Source organism: Canis aureus, chromosome 20 (genome assembly GCF_053574225.1).
Source record: "Canis aureus isolate CA01 chromosome 20, VMU_Caureus_v.1.0, whole genome shotgun sequence".
Classification (NCBI taxonomy): domain Eukaryota; kingdom Metazoa; phylum Chordata; class Mammalia; order Carnivora; family Canidae; genus Canis; species Canis aureus.
Genome location: NC_135630.1, coordinates 51,035,266 through 51,057,287, shown reverse-complemented (window position 1 = coordinate 51,057,287; position 22,022 = coordinate 51,035,266). Strand labels below are relative to the sequence as shown.

Genomic DNA, 22,022 nt, shown 5'->3' with positions numbered 1-22,022 from the left:
AGTTACTTTCCCTCTCCCCGGAGACCGAGGCCGCAGGCGATGGGCGGTGCTGCCGGCTCGCGCCGGTGCTTCCCGGTCGTGTGAAATGCCCGAGCCGGGGTCCGAGCCGGGGTCCCTGCGGACCACGAGGGGCGCGTGGCGGCCTGGGATGAGCCGGCGCATCCCCCTGCGCGGGCACCGCTCGCTGCCCCTCCGCGCGTGATGTAACAGCAGACGTCCCCTGCATTGAAAAGTCAAGACACACGAGCGCTCGCCGGCGCTCACCCCCTCTCGCTCCCCCTCTCGCTCCCGCTCCCGCTCGCGCTCGCGCTCTCCCTCCCCGTGTCTCACGCGCGCATCCCTCCACCTGCCACAGCCCGCTCCAGGCAGGAGGAGGCGGACCGGCCGGGCTCCGCGAGCCGAAGCCTCTCCAGTGACATTTGTAAATGACGCCGCGCGGGTCGGGGCCGCGAGCCGCCGCCGCCGCCGCCGCCGGGCCGAGGGCGCCGCGGCGCAGTCTGCAACGCGGGCTTCCTCCCCGGGCGACCACGATGTCCGAGTTTGTCCTCGCCGTCCTCACGGTCTCGGGATTACTGCCTGTCGCCAAGGTGCTGCCTGTGGGAGCCGACCGAGGTAAGGGCGCACCTGGCTCCTGGCTCCCCCGTCGCCGCCTCGGCTCTCCGGCTGGGCGATGCCGGCGGCGGAGCGAGCGCGAAACTTCGGCGCTGGGGGCCCCTGGGCTCTGGCTGGCGGGGGGTGGGGGAGCGGGGCGGCGGGCCACGTCCCAGCCCGGTGCCCCCCGGCCCCCGGCCGCCTCCCCGGACCGGGTCCCCGCGAGGTCCCCACTGGGACCCCTTGGACTTGCCCGCGCAAGCCAAGCGCTGCAGACGCTGGGATGAGGATGGGCTTTTCCGAGACTTCTCGGCTCGGCGCTGCTGCGGGCTCCCCGCCCGGGCGGTGTGTGCCCTGCGCTCCGCTCGCGGGGAGCCCCCGACCTGCGGCGCCCAGGCCCTGGGGACCCCTCCGGGCGCGCGCCCCAGCCCCAGCCCCAGCCCCAGCCCGAGGCCAGGCTTCCAGGGAGCTGCTGGCCTCAGGCACCTGCTGGAACTTGACTTTTTTTTTTTTTTTTTGATTCCCGAGGTCTGTGGCCCGGCTCACGGTACCAAGAGATGTTTACCCACCCCTGGCGTCTTGCAGTTGCTTGGTTGTCTGGTTTTTCTTTTTTTCTTTTTTCCCCCCAAATACTTGATGGGTGGAAGAAGTTGGAGTGGGGACGCGTATGGGGAGCAGAGGAGACAGGAGGTGGGAATGTTAATACACCTAGATCGTGTAAACTTTTGATCTGGAAACCCAGGGATCCCTGTGCAAGTTTGACAATCTTTGACAAGAGTTGCACGGGTGAAAAAAAAAAGGGGGGGGGGAAGAAAAAAAGACAAATGAATATTTGGGCTGCCGGCATTGGAATGGTTAACTCCCTAGAGTAAAATCAGGAGTATCTTAGATCTAGGGGTGTGTGTGTGTGTGTGTGTGTGTGTGTGTGTTCACACTGACTGATAATATTTCGGTTTGCTGTTGTTGTCAATGATGTTTAGTTAGAAAAAGAAAAAAAAAGAGAAGTAACAAACATAGCAAGGATCCTGGATCTCAGTGTCAAGTAAATAGGCAAAATATTGCATTGGGAGATTTAGTGACTGCGTTCATATGAAGCGAATTATGAATTGACTAAAAATTATTGCTTCATTATAGGAAAGAACAGGAGAATGAATTGTAGTGTTTCTATCCAACCTGCTGTTGGCAACCAGATTACAGGCTTTATAATGTGCTCACACATTTCCTTTACCAGTAGTGAGGCTGATATTAGTTCCTTTAGAAAATCTGACGTTTACTGAGTGATCATCTTTTAAACATATCATTGCCACCTAACCATATAGCTTCTAAACTTGTCTTAACTTGCCTTGAAGTTGGTGTGGAATAGTCGAAAACTATACTGATAAAATGGAAGCACATAGCTCTAACTTGAAATGATGATGTCTTTGATCTGGAACAATCAGCTCTCAACCTTTCTTAGGAAGAATCTTTGAAGTTGGACCAGAGCAGATGAGCAGAATGAAGCTTTTCAGCCCTGTAAGCTAGCCAGATATAATGGCACTGCAGACTCCTGCTCTTGGGCTTTTTCTGAGTCCCCGGTCTCTGCAAATTTGACCTCATCTGGAGCTAGGTCCTTAGTGACTTTGGATGTGTTTACGAGGGAGAGAGTTGTTACTGCAATGATTAGAATGAATACCTGAAGAGAACATATAGACCTCCGATTTTCTCCTGAGATAGAAAACTAAGTATCTCAAAGGATTGCGATTTGGTGCAAATTTAGTTCCATGAGGAAGAGGAACATCCTAAGATATAAACAGGGCATATGGGAAAGGATTGTTACTTTTTCCTAGAACTGAAATGGTGTCATATATCACCATGTCAGGATAAAAAGTACTATTATAAGATAGTACAAGTAAAAATAGTTGTAGACCAACACTTTGTCACTATTATATATATTTAACAAAACTTGCCTAACTGTTAGAGAGGAGCTCACATTATCAAAAGTAAAAAGGGTGGGTCCTGTTGGGGGGAAAAAAGGGTGGGGGGGGGGAGAAATCATGTTTAAAGTTAAAAAAGAAAGTGCTGCTGCATTATGACAAACTTTCCTCAGTGAAATGCTGAAACAGACGATATGGGAATATAAACTCAAGAAAGAGGTTAATGAGATGTAGCTTTCTGCACAGGCTTATGTCAATTGTCCTTGAAGAATAAAATAGGCGTGTGAATTACACAGGTGTGTTTTGTAGTGCAGGAGCCAGCTTCATGCCAGAAAATGAGAAATCACTTTCAGGTTCTCCAAATATATCTTAGGTAATGGGTGTCTTCTTAAACTGTAGGAAATAGCTAGAAATGGTTGTATTACCTTCTACCTGTGTTGCTCTTTGTTTTGTAAGTTTATGAGCATAAACTCCATTTTTTTTTAAAACGGAGAGTGCTTTAACATATATGCTTGTATTGAATCTACACATATTCACTTGTCCTTCTAATTCCACGTTGTTTATTTTCTTGGTTTATATTGATTTTGATACAGAGTTAAGCTAATGTGCATGTCAGTTCTTATTAGATTTCATCACATCTAAAAAAGGAAACATCTTTGTAACTCTTAACAGCAAAACGTGAAGGATAAATCATATTCACTTAGGATCAACCAATGTGTCATATAACAATGTCATATCATATCAAAGTATTGCTTGATAAGGATTAAGACTTAAAAGGAAGTGTATTTTAAATTGTCAGATTTTCTGAAAATAAAGGGGATTGAGAAACCTAAAACTAATCTCTTTTAAGTTCCTGAGTCTGATAAGATGGGGAAACATATTTTCAAATAATCAAAGTTCATGTTGTTATAGCCAGTTAAATATATACGTCTATGAAGCCATCTAAAAATGGCAATCATGTGTATGTCACAATTTTAATCTTCCTCCCCTCAAAGAAGAATGAACTGCAATCCACGTTTCTTTGTATTCCACAAACGTAAAAGTTTTGTTTTGAAGAAGTCTTTGTAATCTTCAAGATTTCTTCTTTCTCTTTTCTCAAGCTTAAATTAAAACTGGTAAGAATGGAAGGAGACAGTGGAAGCAAAGAACAATTTCAGTGTGTTAAAACAAGAGAAAGAATGTGAGTTGCACTGAATAGAGTAAGTGAGGGAAAGAAAAGTGGGGGGGGGGACCCAAATGATAAATTTAGGAAAAGACTAAATCCAAATTAGTATTTCCTAAAGAAGAGATGAAAGTATCTTTAGACAAAATAATACTTCTAAAAAATAATTATCTTCTTCTCATTTCCTAACAAATATCCTCTGAAAATGCTTGCAGTATTAAAATAATTTAAAGAAACTTCCGTCGGTGTGAGGGTGGATATAATTAAACCCTGAAGAATGGGGAGAAAGAATGGGGAGATGCATGCAAATATTACAGAAAATTCAAGTGTTAAGAATGCTAGGATTATTAAGATGGAAGTGATTTTTTTTTTTTTAAAGTGGAAGTGAAGGAAGTCTATCTTCTTAGAAAGAGTGGGGGGATGAGTGATATGGTGAACATATTCTTAACTATGGTAATACTTTCTAAATACTACTTGTCATTCACGGTGGAGACATGCAGAAATTTTTTGTTTGCAAGTGTATTGGTTCCAGGACATTGATTTCTTACTATTTGCCTTGTCATTTTCTTTTCAGAGCCTTGGGTATACCATAAAGATAGGCTCCATTTAAAGTTACCTGGACTGAATAGGATTTGGTCTTCTACAGTGATTGCAATGGTGAGGGGTCTCTGTATCTTCCCTCCATTCTATATATTACTATGATCGATTTGTTTTCATGATTCCACTATTAATTTTTACATCTTATATGAAACGTACACTTCCCTTTCTTCAATTCCTTCCTAGTAATAGGGATTTGGGATAGTAAAAAGTACCAGCCAGATGTATTGAAAGATTTCTCTATCTTCTGTGGCTGTCTGTCAAAACAATTCTTGTACAAAGGAAACACTTGTCTTCATTTTAGATAGATGCATTCAAAGAAAGTAGAATTAATGCTAAAAGTTAAACATGATTATACCAACATGATGTCATTAAACTAATTTAGCAATGAGCGCAACCCACTTACTATATACATAATATAAATTATATAACATATATATTTAAAATCTTCTTTAAAGATTATATATGTGTATCTTCTTTAAAATGCCTGCCTTGGCACAAACATCCTTTAAAAACATCACCTGGGTGGCTCAGCGGTTGAGCACCTGCCTTGGCCCAGGGCATGATCCCAGAGTCCCGGGATCAATTCCCACATCGGGGCTCACTGCATGGAGCCTGCTTCTCCCTCTGCCTGTGTCTCTGCCTCTCTCTCTCTCTCTGTGTCTCTCTCATGAATAAATAAATAAAATCTTAAAAAAAATTAAAAAATAAAAACATCGCTCTAGCCTGAAAATCGGAGATAGATATTTTTATGTGAAACTTTTTTTTCCAAATTCCAGAAAATGTCTTTGTGATATTGCTTCCTTGAAAAATGAAAATATGAAATGGAAAAACTTTATGAGTTATTTTTCAACTCTTAACATACAATATTCTAATGATGAATTTCCACGTTACTAACAAAGTCTGGCAGTGGAGGAGATATAAATGTTAAAATGGATTTGTTTTTGAAATACCTATAATTATAATGCCCTTCATGCTTATAATTTGAAACAATGTTTTTAGTAGCTGGAACGCTAAACAAAACTAAAGTTAAAGGTTGAGTACTTAGAGTTAACCAGAATACATATTGGACCAAACTTCTGTCAGGAAATAGTCATGTTTATTCTAGCAGTTCAAAAACTACCTAGAAGAAATCTGGGTCCCCATACTTAAACTAAGAGTAATGACAAAAAACTACCTTGATGCAGAGAGATTACAAAGAGCGAAATGTTTTGTTATTTGTTTTTTGGTGTGGAGGAAGGACACAATCAGTTAGAAAAGTGGTAGGATACTTTTCAGTCCTCTTTTTTACATTTCACGATTCTTATTCTCCAAATTTAACCTATATATAAAAACCCATTACCTAGATGCATAGGGATGATATTGCCACATACCAATCACAAATCTAATGGCCTACACGCTTCAGGGGACATTTTCCAGTTGTTTTCTTTAGGATGGAGATCTTTAGAGCTTGTTAGTTCCTTGGGGTGATTAAAAAAAAAAAAAAGGTTCTATTATTTAAATATTATATACAAAACTATGAACATATCTCTAAAAATTAGAGCTTTTAAAGTTATTTTTGGATTAACCCATATGTGCCAATGAGTGTACCTACCTCACTTGCTTACGAAAAGAATTGTGCTTGCCATAATATTTAATCACTGTTCTCAATATTTTGTGCTGTCTCATTTGAATAAAATGTCAATTTCTCCAAGTACATCTGAACCCTCTGTGTTATAGAAAGAGGAATAAAGGCTTTTGCATCTCATCAGAATGAGTAAGCTTAGACCTCCAAAATTTATATATATATAAATTATATATATAATAAATATATATATATATTTCTATTAGGTTTTTCTGCTGTAAGCTGCCTTCACAATTTTAGATCTTTATTTCCTCCTCATAAATGATTTGGTGGCCTCCTTTCTCCCCCACCCCCAGCATAACTACAAGGCCAAGTTAGAAAATATGTATTATTTATTGCTCTGTTCTGAATTCAGTGATACCAAAAATATAGTTTCTGTCTCTCTCTCTCATTCCATCCTATTGATTTAGGCTATCTTTATACAAACCCAATTATTTTGACTGAGCTTCCTGACTAAACTAATTGATGAAACTGACTTGTAACTAAATGGGAATCCAAGTTTTAGATAGTAGCCAGTCAGATGTGGTAAAATAGTAGAACTGATCTTGCATTAAAAGCCTAAAGTTGAATTTTATGGAAAAAAAACAATAACAATATATTTCCCTAAAAGGCTTATGCATGACACTTACCTTCTATACTTTGTAGAGTCAGTAATGTGTACCTTTGCCAGTATCCCTGTCATAATAGGGGTATTTAAAGTAACATATATTTTTATCATAGGTAAGCATAAGAATCTAAAACCCTATTAGAATGCAAATAAATATATGCTCTGAATTCATTCATACTCAGATAATTAGTTTATTGAATGAAATTAGAAATTTATTTTTTATTGGTTTTATTAACTGAATTTATTTTTCTTATTATGTAAAATATTTTTAAAAATTAAAATATATTCCTAAATATTGTTTCAAAGTTAAGACTTTATTTTGACACAGGATATAGAGTAGAAATCATTCCAATGATAAAATGGACAACAGGATTTAATGTGTTTATAAATATGACTATAATAACTTTTCTTATGCAATCACATTAACTTAGTTTCAGTCTGCAGTTAGATGTCCAAATATGGTTAAAAAATGCAATGGTGTAGTTAAATAAATGGACCCATTCATTTGCTGTTGATTTCCTGGTAGGTCGGATTCCTATAGGTATCACCTTGGCAAAAGGCTAATGCTTAAGTTGATAACGATATGTTACTTACATTGTTCAATGACTCTGCCCTCATATTTGTTGAATGATATATTTGGGGTTTCTCAAATATTCCAGGATAGTGGTAGATATGCAACACTTGTCCAAGGTGTCTTTACCTATAGAAACAATGAAAAGTAATTTTGATTAATATACTCTTACTGTACAGTCATCTGTTTAATCTCATTTTTCTCAAATATAATCATGTACATATGAAAATTTCCATTATACATGACTAATATTATAACTATATCCTTTATAGAAAACGAGTTGAGAAAGTACCTTTTTATATGAGATTTCTTCTAACTTTATTAAGTAAGAGAAAAAAGAAAAAAAAATTGAAGAAGATAGAGCCTGTTGCCTTGCTAAGATGCCGGCATTACATTTTATCTCACAATGCATTCTTATTAACAGTCAGACATCTCTTCCTGAGATGCGTGCACCTCATTGTCCTGGCTGGCTTAGCCTTCAGACCAAAGACAGGTATTGTTGAAACACGACCTCATTTTACTCGAAAGAATACGTTTCTTCTTTAGGTAAGATCAAGGTACCACAGATCGTCTCTTGTTTTATTCTTACAATCAATAGGACATTCCTTCCTAACTTTTCCACATTGCATTGACATCCTTCAAGACTTCCAAGACAGCTTAACTTTAGAAATATGAATACATAATTCCTTAAGAATTTTTCTACCGCTGAGTTTTTCTTTAATGACAATTTATCATCTTAGCCCTTCTTAAAATGAAAAAAAGATAGCTAAAAATGGGGATGGGGAGAAGAGGAGAAGTGAAACTTAGTTATGGTTGCTTGCTTTGAGTGTTCCAAGGGTATTTTAAGATATTTGTGAGAAAGAAAAACTGTGTAGATATAAAGCTTATAACAGAAATGGGTTTATAAATGGTCTGTTTTCTTTAAAAAATTAGGATATATGAGGAGAAGGACAAAGATGCTGAAAGAGTGCATAGATAGTAAGGATTTATTGAAACTTCCATCCACACAGACTAAGTAACTGAGGCAATTAGGAACCTCAGACTTTTGCTAAAATATACATTCTAGAAATTTTAAAAAGATTTGATTTTTAGAATATCTAAGACCTTGTGTGCATTTCCTAAAGCTTTTAATGTTATATTTTATTGGCATGAAAATGTTAAAATAGCAAGTATGCTTTATTAAAATATTCCACTTTATTCAACTCTATTAATTTTTAAGGCATTTTCTCATAATTAAGCTCTTGAAAGTACAGTGATAACGATGCCAGCTCATGGGTGAGATTTTTGCCTTATCAGGTGAAAATATTATGATCGTACCTACTGGGCATTCATATTTCTCAGATTGCGTTTTAAAAAAAAACAACAACTAAGATTTAGAGGTAGAATTACTAACTCAGAATTCAGGCCCTTTTGCTGAGTCCTGGTATTGTTGTTACTTAACAAAAAGGCTAGCAGTTCACCAGCACCATGTTGATGGTGTGTAATGCTAGTGGCATACACATCTTACTTGGGGGAAAATATGTTGATTTAATCCAACATTGGCTAACATTAAGAATAGATAGAAATTAGAATTTAAACATTCTGGATTTGTCCATCCTTGAATATAGTTCTTTCCCCTACTAGGACTTGCTTTCTTCCTATTTGTGCTTGTTAAGGATATTGTCAACTATTTTGAAATTAATCCCGATAGGGATAAGAACCAAAGCCTTAGCCCTTTTCCCACTCTTCTTGCTTGCTATCATTATTGGGAGAACATAAAATTCTGGAGAGCATGAGGGTTTTCTCTTACGTGTGTTTTAATCTGAATGCCTATGAAAACACCACCAGAGTTTTACAGAAAACCAATCTAACCAACTCCGTAAAAGAGGCATAGTGGTGTCCCCTATACCTTCCCTGAGAGCATGGAAGATAATGTATGTGAAGACACATTATATCCTGTATTGCACTATAAAACCAGAAATCCCGTACATTCTCAGGACACTTTCTTTTTTCTTTTTCTTTTTTCTTTTTAAGTTTCTTTTTTCCCCTACTGAAATCACACGATTCTCAAAAGCAATCCATGTGGCAGGTGGTCATTCACTTATATATCCACTCATTTAACAAAGTAGAACAAATATGTGGTGGGTAGTGTTCTAGATATTGGGAATGAGGCAACTGAGCAAGTTAGACAATGTACCTGGTTTGATTTAGCTTACATTTTAGTGTAGGAGGAGACAATCAGCAAACAAACAATATTTTGTTCTAAGAAGAAACACAAAATAATGTAATCAAGAGAGTGATGGGTGGTTGTAATCACAGAAGGCCTTTTGAGAAGGATGACCTATTTGCTGAGACAGCAGACAATGAAAGGGAACAAGTATGAGTAGTTCTGAAGGAGAAGCTTTCCATGCAAACCCTTGGGAAGGAGTCAAGAATTTGGTATTTTAGAGAGAGAAAGAAAGTCTGTGTGTTTGATATGAACTGTGTGTGTTTGGGAAAGAGGACAAGTAGGAAAGGGCATATTTATGATAAAGCCAGAACAGGTCACACAGGACCATGCAGATCAAAGTGAGACATTTGGGTTTTCTTATTACAACAAGCAGCATTTTGATGTTTAATCAGAGGTGATAGGACACAACTTAATTTTTTAGAGTTCATGCTTATTGCTGCTGAGTGAAGGAGGATAAGAGGGATACAGTAATCCAGTTAAAGTGTTGTCACAATTGTCCTGGAGAGAGATGTTGGTGGCTTACATGAGGAGATGACAGTGTAGATGAGGACCAGGCAGAGGAGCAATTCATATCTTTAATTTAGGAAGATTTTCTATAACATTGAATGCGGCACCAGTCAACATATTGAGAGGATAAGGCGTAAAATACAGCCTCAAACTATTATCTTTGAAGGTAAAGGTTAACACGGAAGGTTATTTAAAGATGAATGCATTCCTTTTTGCAGCACCTTTTATTAAGTTTCATGAAACATGTTTCTTAGCGTAAAGCATGTGATGGTCTCATGTGGACCATGCAGTATTGCTTGCCTTACTACCTTTCCCTTATATTTCAGAATTACTAATACCATCTTCCCCATTACCCCATATTTTCCCACACTATGTCTGCAGAAAGGAATTAGTAGAGTCGGATTTATAGTATTCTTTGGGGGTTGAGTTAAAATAATGCATTTAGTGATATTCCAAGCACTAGTAAATATGGCAGTGATTATTTCTTTTCTGTTATTTCTACTAATCTAAATGAATATATAACAGCAGAAGGAATAGGCCTTGCCCCATGTGATGAAGATGCATTTGTGCAATTTTTTTTCTTGAAATGCCCAGAGTTTTCAAGGAAGAATCCATTTTCATTGTCCCCAAATTCTTGACATGATTGAGAAGAATTTGTGCTGATAGTCAAGTTCCCACTAATGGATGTTTGATTAAAGAGAAGAAATTGTTAAGGGTACCGCTATGGGCCATACTCATTACCCTGCCTGAAAATTCCCAGAAAGCTGTAGAAAGGAACGGGGTTAGTGACAGTAAGTAGTGGAAAATCTACTGGGTAAGCATTTATGGCCTAGTGGGTATTTTTCTTTGTCAATCAGGGCCCTTGGATTATTCCGTGTTTATCCACACAGTCATTGAATAACTGTTACAGTAACTACTATGTACCATTCAGTGTGATTTATAGACTAGAGAAAGAAACAACGAAACAACAAAAACCAGGACAAGCAATGAAACACTAGTTTAACAATTGTTCAAGTTCGGATTTTCAGGGAGGGATTGCTTATGGCTACAAAACAAACTCATTTGGGTCTATTGAGTTCTTGTTGGGTCAAGAAAGGAGAAAGAGTTAAGAGAAAGAGAGAAAGGTATTATAAAAGTGATGGAAAAGGAAAAAAATATCAGAGCCCAGAGGTTTGTGAGAATAAAGAAAGGAAATACAGCGTTTGAAGGAAATACTGTTAATATGAAACTGAGTGAATTACTCTGTACCCTGAGTTATTTAAAGATTGTTTCAGGATTTGATTCTATTGATTTTTTGTTGTTGTTATTCTTTTCCTTTTTCGCCTCTCTTTCCTGTTACCTACCTTGAGAAGAAGTCAAAGATTGGTTTTAAAATATCATATTCAAATCTGCATTCCAAAGTATGAACTTAGCCCCCCAAATATTCTCACCCAGTTTCTTTTTCAGTTATACAGGTCATCTAGAACCAGAAAAGGAACTGGGAATAATCAACCTTTTTGACACTATTTACCTTATGTTTCTCGCAGCAGCACTGTGGGGGAAATATTTCATTCAGAGAAATTACCTTGGAAAAACCACATAATCATTACATAGAATGTTGAAAAAAGATAACTTGCTTTCTTAGTTTCCAAACACGATACATCTTTTGATTAAAGAAGGGAAGACAGGGCAGCCTGGGTGGCTCAGTGGTTTAGCCCCACCTTCATTCAGTCCAGGGCCTGATCCTGGAGACCTGGGATCGAGTCCCACATCGGGCTCCCTGCTTCTCCCTCTATCTGTGTGTGTGCCTCTCTCTCTCTCTCTCTCTCTCTCTCTCTCTCTCTCTCCCTCCCTCTCTGTGTCTCTCATGAATAAATAAATAAAATCTTAAATAAAAAAAAAAAAAAAGGGAAGACCTATGCTAAAGACATTAGGTTAAAAGAGAGCCAAAGCTTTGGCATTTAAAGTTTTAGAAATAAGGTATTGAAACAACAACAACAAGATATTGAAACAAAAGATCTCAACCAATTTATTTGTTTTGTAAATAGCTTGCATGCAGGTTTGTAGACATTTGCTAAATGCATGAGCAGAAATCGAATTTATGTATGATTTTAAGTTCAGTCGATTTTTCATTCCCATTGTCAAAATCCCCTTTAATAATTTGACCCCAGAATTTCAGTAGTAAAATCAACATTTTGCCTAGAAATAAGTTAAATATGAAATAAACACCAAAATTTTATTGAATTTTCGAGAGACTGAACCAAATGAAATTTGAGGCTGAAAGATTTTGCATTAATATTTAATTTGGGACTCACCGTAAATTTGTTTGCTGTGTACTTTAGCAGAGGGGTGCCAAAAAGTTTGGAAAGAAATTAATCTGAGTAATTGAAAACAGCAGGAAGGGGAAGGGTTACTTGTATATTTGTGAGTATGAGGCATGATTTATGCTCCCTGACTAGAACTCTGCTCACATCACACGGAGGTCTGTTGAAGGGCTTTTTTTTCCCCCCTTTCATAAGGAAAGCACTATGGGAAAAAGTTCAAAATGAGTATAAGGGAGTTATTTATATTTTAGGTAAAGTAAAAAATAATTACTGACTGCATGCTTAGAATAAAAGGCATTGGGCAGGAAATGTTGTGACCCCTTGGAACAGACTTAAACCTGCTATAAAGAGCCAAGGAAAATAAACAAAGCTTTTATTCAGATAACAGTTAAGCTGGCGAGACACCTGAAAAAATCTAGCAATAGCAGGAAAATCACTTAAGTCAAAAATAAACTTTCAGAGATTGAAGCTACTTGAGTTCACCAAGATTTAGAGATGAATGCCAAAGAGGATTAGTAAAACTCTTTTTCGTGTGAAATGCAGCAGTAATAGCTCTATCGCCAAGTCTCAAACTCTCGCTTGAAAGTCACCATGTGAGTATTGAACTCAATATACAATAATAACATTTTCTTAAAAGGCAGGAAATCATATAAAGAAACCTGAAGCAGCAATCCTGCCCTCTTCTCTCCCTTCTGCAGGTGAGAGCAACTGATAGGCCACATTTCTTCTATAGTTACATAGAAATAGATCACCTATGGCTTCTGAAATCTCTACTCAGAGAAAAGGCTGCTGAGACCTCATTGCTCATCATGCTAAGTAATGGCACTCAGACATATTTGACTGAACTTTATGAATTAAAGGGCAAGATATAGAGTGAGTTTTACAAATACAAATACATGCAGCACCTGGGCTAGTCAGAAGGTGGCCCGGGTCACATGTAAATTAGAGAACCCCACACTGTCCGAAGGAGCAGCTGACCTTTAGCTGGAGCAAATTGTGTGTTGGGTGAATGTGAGCCAAGGGTTGCCAGACCTTTAAATAGTTTAAGAGTGGCCCAGAATCTGGATTTTTACACACAATGCCTTAAGTTTTAAATATTGCCCCATCAAGATGAAAAACAAAACACACACACACAACAACAACAAAATGTTGTAGGGGCCAAAAACACAAATTGATGAATCGAACACCCAAGCTGAAAGCCTGTAACCTACGATGGAGTCCTGCAGTTGTAGGCATCAGCATTGGGTTGGACTGGGTCACAGTGAAAAGACATTTTACAAAAAAAAAAAAAAGACATTTTACTAGGTGTATTGCAAACAAAAGGTGGCCTTGGAAAGCTGAGCATAATGCCTTGAAATTTGGAATGCATAATTGTTATAGGTCATGGCTTTGGGAGGAAGGATACCAAAGATGAGTTTCAACGGTCCTACATCTATGCCTTCAAAACTTCCTCTCTCCATTGAGACAAAAAGGCAGAATCAGAGGAGAGGATGTGGACTGAAAAGAAGAGAGTAAAAGGGAGAAGAAAAATATAGTGAAGCGAAGATGGCAGAGATATGATCCCAATGGGTAGACAAATGCTTATTCTGAGACACAGGTGGGATCACATGTAGATTTGTGTTTAATCCTCTCTTTTCTTTGGCAAAGCTGTGACTTACCAAGAGCCACGTGTGTATTCTATTTCAATGCATTGTCTTTAGATTTCATACCTGTGTTGACATAAGAATTAGTATATCTAAACTAAGTATTTGAATCAGTTTTTTAAATGAAATTTTTTATTTTGAAATAATTTGATCTAAAATTATTTAGACTTGGCAGGTGAGGCCATGGGCCTATAGGGATTTTGTATCTTGCCTTTTGGATGGGTAGTGAATAGAAAAGCATATGCCAGAGATAGTGAATGGGTTTGATCTTTTGGACAAATCTTGACTGATTGGTAGTTATTCAGGTTGCTGTATTAAAAGAGATTCTAGGGACGCCTGGGTAGCTCAGAGGTTGAGCGTCTACTTTCAGCTCATGGAGTCCCGGGATCTGGTCCCGCATCAGGCTCTCTGCATGGAGCCTGCTTCTCCCTCTGCCTGTCTCTGCCTATGTCTCTAATGAATAAATAAATAAAATCTTAAAAAGAAGAAAGAGATTCTATAATTGAGTTTGGATTTTTTAGTAAAGGGCACAGTCATGAGTTGGTGATATTTCCAATAATCAAGTCAGAAGACATGTAGGGTGTTAATATCTGGCCCACTTAGCATTTCTGGTTTAGTTAGCACAATAGGAGCACAGTTTGAATGTCTTGTAATTAAAAAAGATAGTCCCTGCCCATGATTCATGAGTAAGATGAACCAGTGAACCAATGGGTAAAATTCCAGCTAATGAAAAATAGCTTTGCATAAAAACAAATGTCTAGAATCTTCTCAAAAGGCCTAGGCTCTCCACTTTTTCAATGTATGCAGTTTTTACTTTTCTTCCTTAAAAGTGCCCCTATGAACATCATATTGCTAGAGTTTGTTTGTTTTTAAGCCTTTCTGGTGATTGGTGAGGTCTTGTTCTTCCTGATAATTTCCAGTTTCTCCTCACTTAGAGCTGCAATTTTTTTCCTCCTCACTGTAGGATCCTCCCCCCCACCTGCCAAAAGAGCCAAATACAACCTCACTCTCCAAAGGCTCTGATTCATGTTAGGTGCTTGGATATATCCAGTTTTAATGACATGTTGTCTAAAAAAACATAGATGTGAGATTATTGATCCAACCATCAGTTTAGGTTCTGATAATAGCTCTAGGAAGGTAGTGAGAAACAGAACTAGTTGGAAAGCAATGCAACACCCATATTGAATTTTTAACAACTTAATACATTTTAGGAAATGATCCATCTGAAAGGCATTATGGCTTGCTGAGAAAAGCTGTACACTGGGAACCGGGAGAAGTGGGCTCAATTCCCAGCTCTGCATCTGACTCACTCTTTGTCCTTGGGCAAGTCACTTAGCCTCTCTCTGTGTCTACTTCCTGCCTGGTAAAATAAGGAGAATAATGCATAAAGACTCCCACCTCACCAAGATGTGTCGAAGCTGTATTCTGTAACCACTGAAGGATCTTTCTTCCCCCTGCTGGCTAATGGCAAACTTATTTTTATTAGCATCTAGTTTGATTGAATTTTGCAAAAAAGAGCATGGAGCTACAACTAATTTGAAAGAATCGTTTAATCCTTTAAATTACACTGGAGTTTTATTGCGGTACATATTGTTTTGTGTTAATATACTCAATGCTAGGGGAGGACCTGTAGATCCTGTTGCCTCAGTGTACTTGAGTGTCAATGATGTAGGCTTGTCCTGAGCATTGCAGAACCCATTAGAAAAATGGAAGAGGAAATCCTGGAGAGAAGAGGCTTACATATAAGAAACATTTAGATAATGTTACCTAGCAATATTTATTCAAAAATACTATTGTTGGGATCCCTGGGTGGCGCAGCGGTTTAGCGCCTGCCTTTGGCCCAGGGCGCGATCCTGGAGACCCGGGATCGAATCCCACGTCGGGCTCCCTGCATGGAGCCTGCTTCTCCCTCTGCCTGTGTCTCTGCCTCTCTCTCTCTCTCTCTCTCTCTGTGTGTGTGACTATCATAAATAAATAAAAATTAAAAAAAATACTATTGTTAGGGCTAGAGTATAGACAGCAAGGAAATCAATATAGGCTGAAAAATCACAGAGCAATGTCTTGGAATACATTGAATAAATGCCTCTCATCCCGTGACATCTTCCCTGATTCCTCCAACAAAAATCATTTCCTTCATTTACCATCCTCTTTGATCTTGCTGGCTTATTTGCATTTCTCCAATTTTCCCTTAAATGTATTTTATAGTTTTTTTAATCTTTTTTTTTTTCATTTTAAATACTAGGTAATCATAGATCATTTTGTCTCTTTGCTGTTTTGTCTCTCATTTATACTGAACAGTATCCCATCTTATTTTTTCCATGACCTCTATCTTTCGAAATGATTCTGCCAATTATAGAATATCTTGCATTCTGAATGTGTTTTATTTCCTTGTTATTTATATTTGTCCTGCATCACCAATGTTTTCTATAAATTGTATATTAGATCTACAGGCTAGATTAGATTCCAATCGAATATTTCTGGACAGAATATTTCTTATGTGGTATTAGGCATGCATATACATAGTAGAATTAATAATGCAAACAATAAGACAAACTGTTCTATAGCTTTGGCTTCACTGCAATGCTCAGCAGTGATATTGTGTACCCCTGTATAAGAAAAGATTGCACTTATTAGCTGTCTTATCTTTGATAATTTCTTTATCTCTTCAAATCTCAGTTTCCTTAATAGATAAAATACAATGATATCTACCATAAAGTCTTGATGCTTTGAGAAAATCCATATAAAGTGTCCTTTTATAGTTGGTAATCAATACAAGTTTATTAGTACTGGTAGTAGTAATAATGGTTAGTTTTGTAATGTATCCTGTCATATGATCTTGTATGATGAAAATGCTTAAGAATGACATTCATTCTATGAGCAGAAAGCAATACTGTTCATCCCAGGATTCCCACTGTAACAGATGAATGTTTCCTGTCGGTTGGGTGGTTGATTATTTTAATATGTCCCCATGTGGTGTGATATAACCGGAAGACACAATTTTAAATCCTTCTAGCAGGTTATAAATATTCCAATAAACAAAGTTAAAACTTTATCCACAGGTAAAAGGCTCACTCTCTAAAAACTCTCCAAATTCTTTGTCCCAAGATCATCTTGTGCTTTCTACCACTCCAATATAAGGAGAGAAAAGTACATACAGATCCAGGAGCCTACACTTGAGTTCTTCCCTGTAATTGAAACAACAACAACAAAAACCCCACAAAAACTAAAACAAAAAACAAAACAAAAAACCACATTGGGGTTGAGATTAGGAGATTAAGTTTTGAAGTCAGTCATTTTGGATTCCAGTTCAAGCTTGATCACATTGTCTGTGTCACATTGCTCAGGATATATAATCTCTTTGAAACTCTTCTGCTTATTTGCAAAACTCAAAGAGATACAAGATAGGATTAGATATATATAAACCACCAACTCATAATCACTGCTAGTTATTATTATGTTTTATTACTATCTACATAGGTTTGCTGCCTGTCTTTGGCAGTTAATAACTCTGAGAAGCCAGGGAAATTATAGTAGGCAAGACCAGGACTGTTGCAGAGTCTGCAAAAGGAGGAGGCAGAGGAGGTGGGGGGGGAGTGACATCCACATCTCACTTTGCTTACCAAGCTTGTGCCCTAGTCTGAGCTTACATTTGACCAGAGGCGATTCCTTTTTCTAATTAGCACAAAGATGTCATGTAGGCTATTACGTCCTAGATGGGAACCTTCTAAACCTAAGGAATTTCAAGTACAAAGTTAGCAAGGAGCAAGAGAACTGACCTTAAATAAGTAGTTCTGTAGTTTACTATGGTTAATTCAAGAATTCCTGAATAGTAAGATGTGCAGACAATGTTGTTCTTTATAACTCAGTGGATCTAAGATGGGCGTTTTAAAGTCATCTCTAAGAGAAATCATCTAAAATCTAAATAGGGGCACCTGGGTGTTCCAGTTGGTTAAGCATCAGACTCTTGGTTTTGTTTCAGGTTGTGATCTCAGGGTCATGAGATTGAGCTCTGGGTTGGGCTCCTCACTCAGCACGCATTTCTCTCTCTTGGGTTTCTCTCTCCGTCTTTCCCCTCTCCCCCCACCACCCCCAACTGCTCATTCTCTCTCTCAAAAAAATAAATGAATCTTTAAAAAATAAAAAAAAAAGAAATTTCTAGAGATAGTTAATGAACTACTTTATAATAGGGGAAACGAGACTTGTCAAGGAATAAATTTCACTATAATTCTCATATTCTCTTCTGATGTTAGTCTCTAGAAATAGAATTTATTTTTTCTTCAAATAGTTTAAAATGAAAATTTGACTACATTGAAACAGAGAGCTATTCCCACAACTTGCTGACTTATTGGTAGTGCTTCAAGTCATGACTTTGTGTTCATGCTGGGTGTCCTGTGGGGATACCCTTGCTATATTTTCTCTGGAAATAGGAAGAATAATTTATTGGTAATCTAGGATATTTTTCTGATCTTGGTGGTAGTACTAAAATGGCATTTTTTTTGCTTTTATAGGTTAAAAACAAAAATTTTCCAAGGTTTTATTATTTATTTTTACCCATATAAGGCTTTTGCATTTGCCTTAAAAAATAAATAGGTGGGGGCAGGAGGAACATCTGTTGTTTCTTTTATGCTCCATAAGTATTACTGTACTTTTTGAAAAATACTGATTTTTTTTCCCCCAGAAAGAATGATGTGACTGTATAATACCAAGTAAATGTTTAATGCCTCTAAGTGATAAATTTACATAAAGGGTAGTTTGCTTTCTTAACAGAGTGTGTGCGCCAAAGATTTTCTGTCAGAAAATCAGAACGAAGACAAAAATCAAGGCTTAGCTTTGTGTCTTTTAATACGACACATATCATTCTATACAGCTTTTGAAAACGACTGCACCAGATATCATTTTTGAATGTTAACACCGTACTTTTCTGATGCTATTATTTTCTCTTCGGATAGGGGGACTGCGAGGAATGCATGATAGGCATGTTTTACTTCTCAGTCGGAAGAGCTACTCTTTACACAAAATAATCCGAAAATTTTTAAGTATGCTTATTCATTATTTTTGTCTTTTTAAAACCAAAACTACTAAATATTGCTTTCCTACAAAGCAATAAAAACGAATAGTTGTAGGCAAAATATGTACACTGTTGATCTTGGGTTTCCTTTACTAAAGGAACATTATTTGTTAGAGTAAGCCAATAGTTGAAGATTTCTTGTATCTGATTGGTTTATAGATACTATGAAAATTGTCTTTCCAAAACGGTAGAAGATGCCCTCCTAAAATAAGCATTGCTTATAGTAGTAACACAGAACTGCTCTAGAGACTGTCCAAGTTATACTATTTTAATCTTGCTATTATATTTTCTACATGGTGGATTCAAGCTTGGCTCTAATATCATAGAAATAGGAGTAAAAGACATTAAAACATTTCTAGGGTGTTAAAGTGAGTTAACATCATAACCACCAACTGTCAGCAAGCTTTGGGGAACCAGCAGGGATCCATGTTTATCCCACATAATGGATGTGTGGTCACGGATCTCATTAAGCAATAACAATCTTTGGGAAATGGTTGTTTCCTACCAAAGTCCACTCTAAATATACTCTTTCCTAGTCCACTGAGGTTCATGCTGCTTATAAGGTCATCATGCTCTTTTTTTTGTTTTGTTTTTTGAGTTATTTTAAGCTTGTTTCGTTTTGTAACACAAGAATCCTGTCACGTGAAAATTGAGATATTTGTCTCTCAAAAATCCATTGAAAAGGAGACCAGTGCTTGAGACTCACCAGGAAAGTTCTTGGGTAAGCACATTGTCTGTGATAAATTGTTCTGAGGTAATGAAGGAGACACCCACCACTTGACAAACTGAGTAATTTTCACCTGGAGTCAGTTCGGGGAAATATGCAAATGATCTAACTCCAGTGACCTTGGCAAATACATTCTACATGCCTGTTTTAGCCAAAATCTGTAACTGAAAATATAGTTACTAAATCTCAGTTCCATGGAGCAATGTGGGCATCCATAGGTTGTTTTTGTCCCTTTAAAAATAATTAATTCATCCTGTTAATTGATACAAAAATGCACTAAAGATAAAGGGGGTATTTGAAAAAGAAAACAAACTGTGTATATATCCCAACCACTTGGTACTCAATGAAAAAGTGTTGAATGTCCAAGAATCCTCATTCAGCCTTGTCAGATTTCAGTACATTAATACTTTACTCCTTTAGACTCTCATATAGCCTGTGTTTCAAATGGAAGCAATTACAGGAAATGAGAACAGTGGTGCCATGAAGTAATCATTAAAATGGGAAGGACTCTAAAAATGTGAATTGTATTTTCATTCATTGATGGATTTTTTTTTTTCCCCACAAGGAGCATAGTAGTCAGTGGCATTTGCAACCCATGCTCTAGTGAGTTTATTTTTTGTTAATTATTAAATATCTATTGATAAATTACTTGCAAATTACACTCCTAGCAGAGGATATGAAGAGACAGACCATATTGCTTCTTATTTTCCAGCTAACATTAAATCTAGGATTACTCTTTCACATGGAATTGAAGATGAATAATAGATTATTTGAGAAAAAATAATTTAGAATGAGAGTCTCTAAAATCATAGGAAATATTCACTTCAGAGAACATATCTATTTTATATTTGTTTATAGAAAGGTCCCTGTGAATTAATTTTTATATTTGAACCATCTCTTTTTTTTCTTTTTAAAGGACAGATATTTGATTTTCAGAAACAGAATATATTAGAAAACTCTTTGGAAAAAAAAAAGAAAACTCTTTGGAACCATTAAGACATATTTGTGATCTAAAGTTCTTGAAGGGTAATACTTTGGTCTAAAAATTATAATAGTAGAATAAAGCAAAGAATTTAGGAACCTAATCTGTTTTTATTAAAATATATATCTTTATTTAATTATTATTTATGCATCTTTTTATAAACCTTATTGAGTGGTATTATTTTACTTTAGCCCAGAAAATATTGTAAAGTAAAAGTAAGTGTTAATACTTTAATATATATCAAGATTTCTTTCTTTCTCCCTTTTTCTCTCCTCATCTTTGCACAGAATTAATCAATTATGTGAATCAACTTAATCAGAAAAAGACATTTTTTTACATTTAGGACATCTGACTATTGTAATTAAGGCAAAATATATAACAGTTAAATATAAAGTTTTATATTAACTTTATAATATATATATATATATATATATTTTAAAGATTTTTTATTTATTTATTCATGATAGTCACAGAGAGAGAGAGAGAGGCAGAGACACAGGCAGAGGGAGAAGCAGGCTCCATGCACCGGGAGCCCGATGTGGGATTCGATCCCGGGTCTCCAGGATCGCGTCCTGGGCCAAAGGCAGGCACCAAACTGCTGCGCCACCCAGGGATCCCTATAATATATTTTTTATGCTAACATGTATGCATTCCGTTATTTCACGATTTCAGCTGAATTAGAGTTAATATATATATACAATCAATTTTTAAAGAAGAACACAGTAAAACTACTTAGTAGTAAATACATATCAGAAATAATATAATTTTTACCTTTGGAAATATCTTATTACTACTAGTTTCTTCAAGGGTTTATTACAATTATTAAACTCTAGAATTGTCTTAGCATGCTATGAAAAATGATCCAGGATTTGAGAATGAGATGCAGGAAGGTGAAAGGCAGCTTGCACTACGCAATGGTGTATTCTAAGTGACAAAAAATGAAAGGTATTAAATTCTGGTATATCTTGTGTAATAATGGCATAAAAGTTACAATGGAATAGAATAGCCCTGAAGTCAAAGATTTTGCTTTGTATCCAGGCTCCAGCTTCTGCTACTTCCTAGCAGAGTAACCATGAACAAGTCATATATTTTCTCCAAAACTGAATTTGTAAAATGTAATTAATGACAACTTATTATATGGCGTTCCTTTAAAACTGAACAAGGAGGGGCTCTTGGGTGGTGAGGTCAGATGTGTCTCACTTTTGGTTTTGGCTCAGGTGTGATCTCAGGTTCTGGGATTGAGCCCCCGTGGGGCTTGGCATGCAGCATGGAGTTGGCTTGAGATTCTTTCTCCCTTCCCCTCTGCCACTTCCTGCTCATGTTCTCTTGCTCTCACTCTCTCTAAAGTCAGTCAATCAATCAATCAATCAATCAATCAACAAATCTTTAAACCTGAATAAGAAAAACAAAATGCTTTACAAATTCTATAGCATTTTACAGAATTAAAACTTAATTATTCCACAACAGTACTAATGGAAGTCTGTTCACGTTTGTGATTTTTTTTTTTTTTTTTTCAGT

General features: G+C 37.2%; 1 protein-coding gene across 8 annotated transcripts in view; it reads left to right on the top strand.

The window, feature by feature from the left end:
* Positions 1 to 410: 410 nt before the first annotated feature.
* LRP1B (LDL receptor related protein 1B) overlaps positions 411 to 22,022 on the top strand; it is a 1,828,472-nt gene continuing 1,806,860 nt past the window's right edge. For all 8 annotated transcript variants that reach the window (XM_077861563.1, XM_077861564.1, XM_077861559.1 and 5 more), the window contains exon 1: positions 411 to 612. In XM_077861563.1, coding sequence (XP_077717689.1) covers positions 426 to 612 — 187 coding nt within the window. In that variant the 5' untranslated portion in view covers positions 411 to 425. The remainder of the gene's footprint in view (positions 613 to 22,022) is intronic.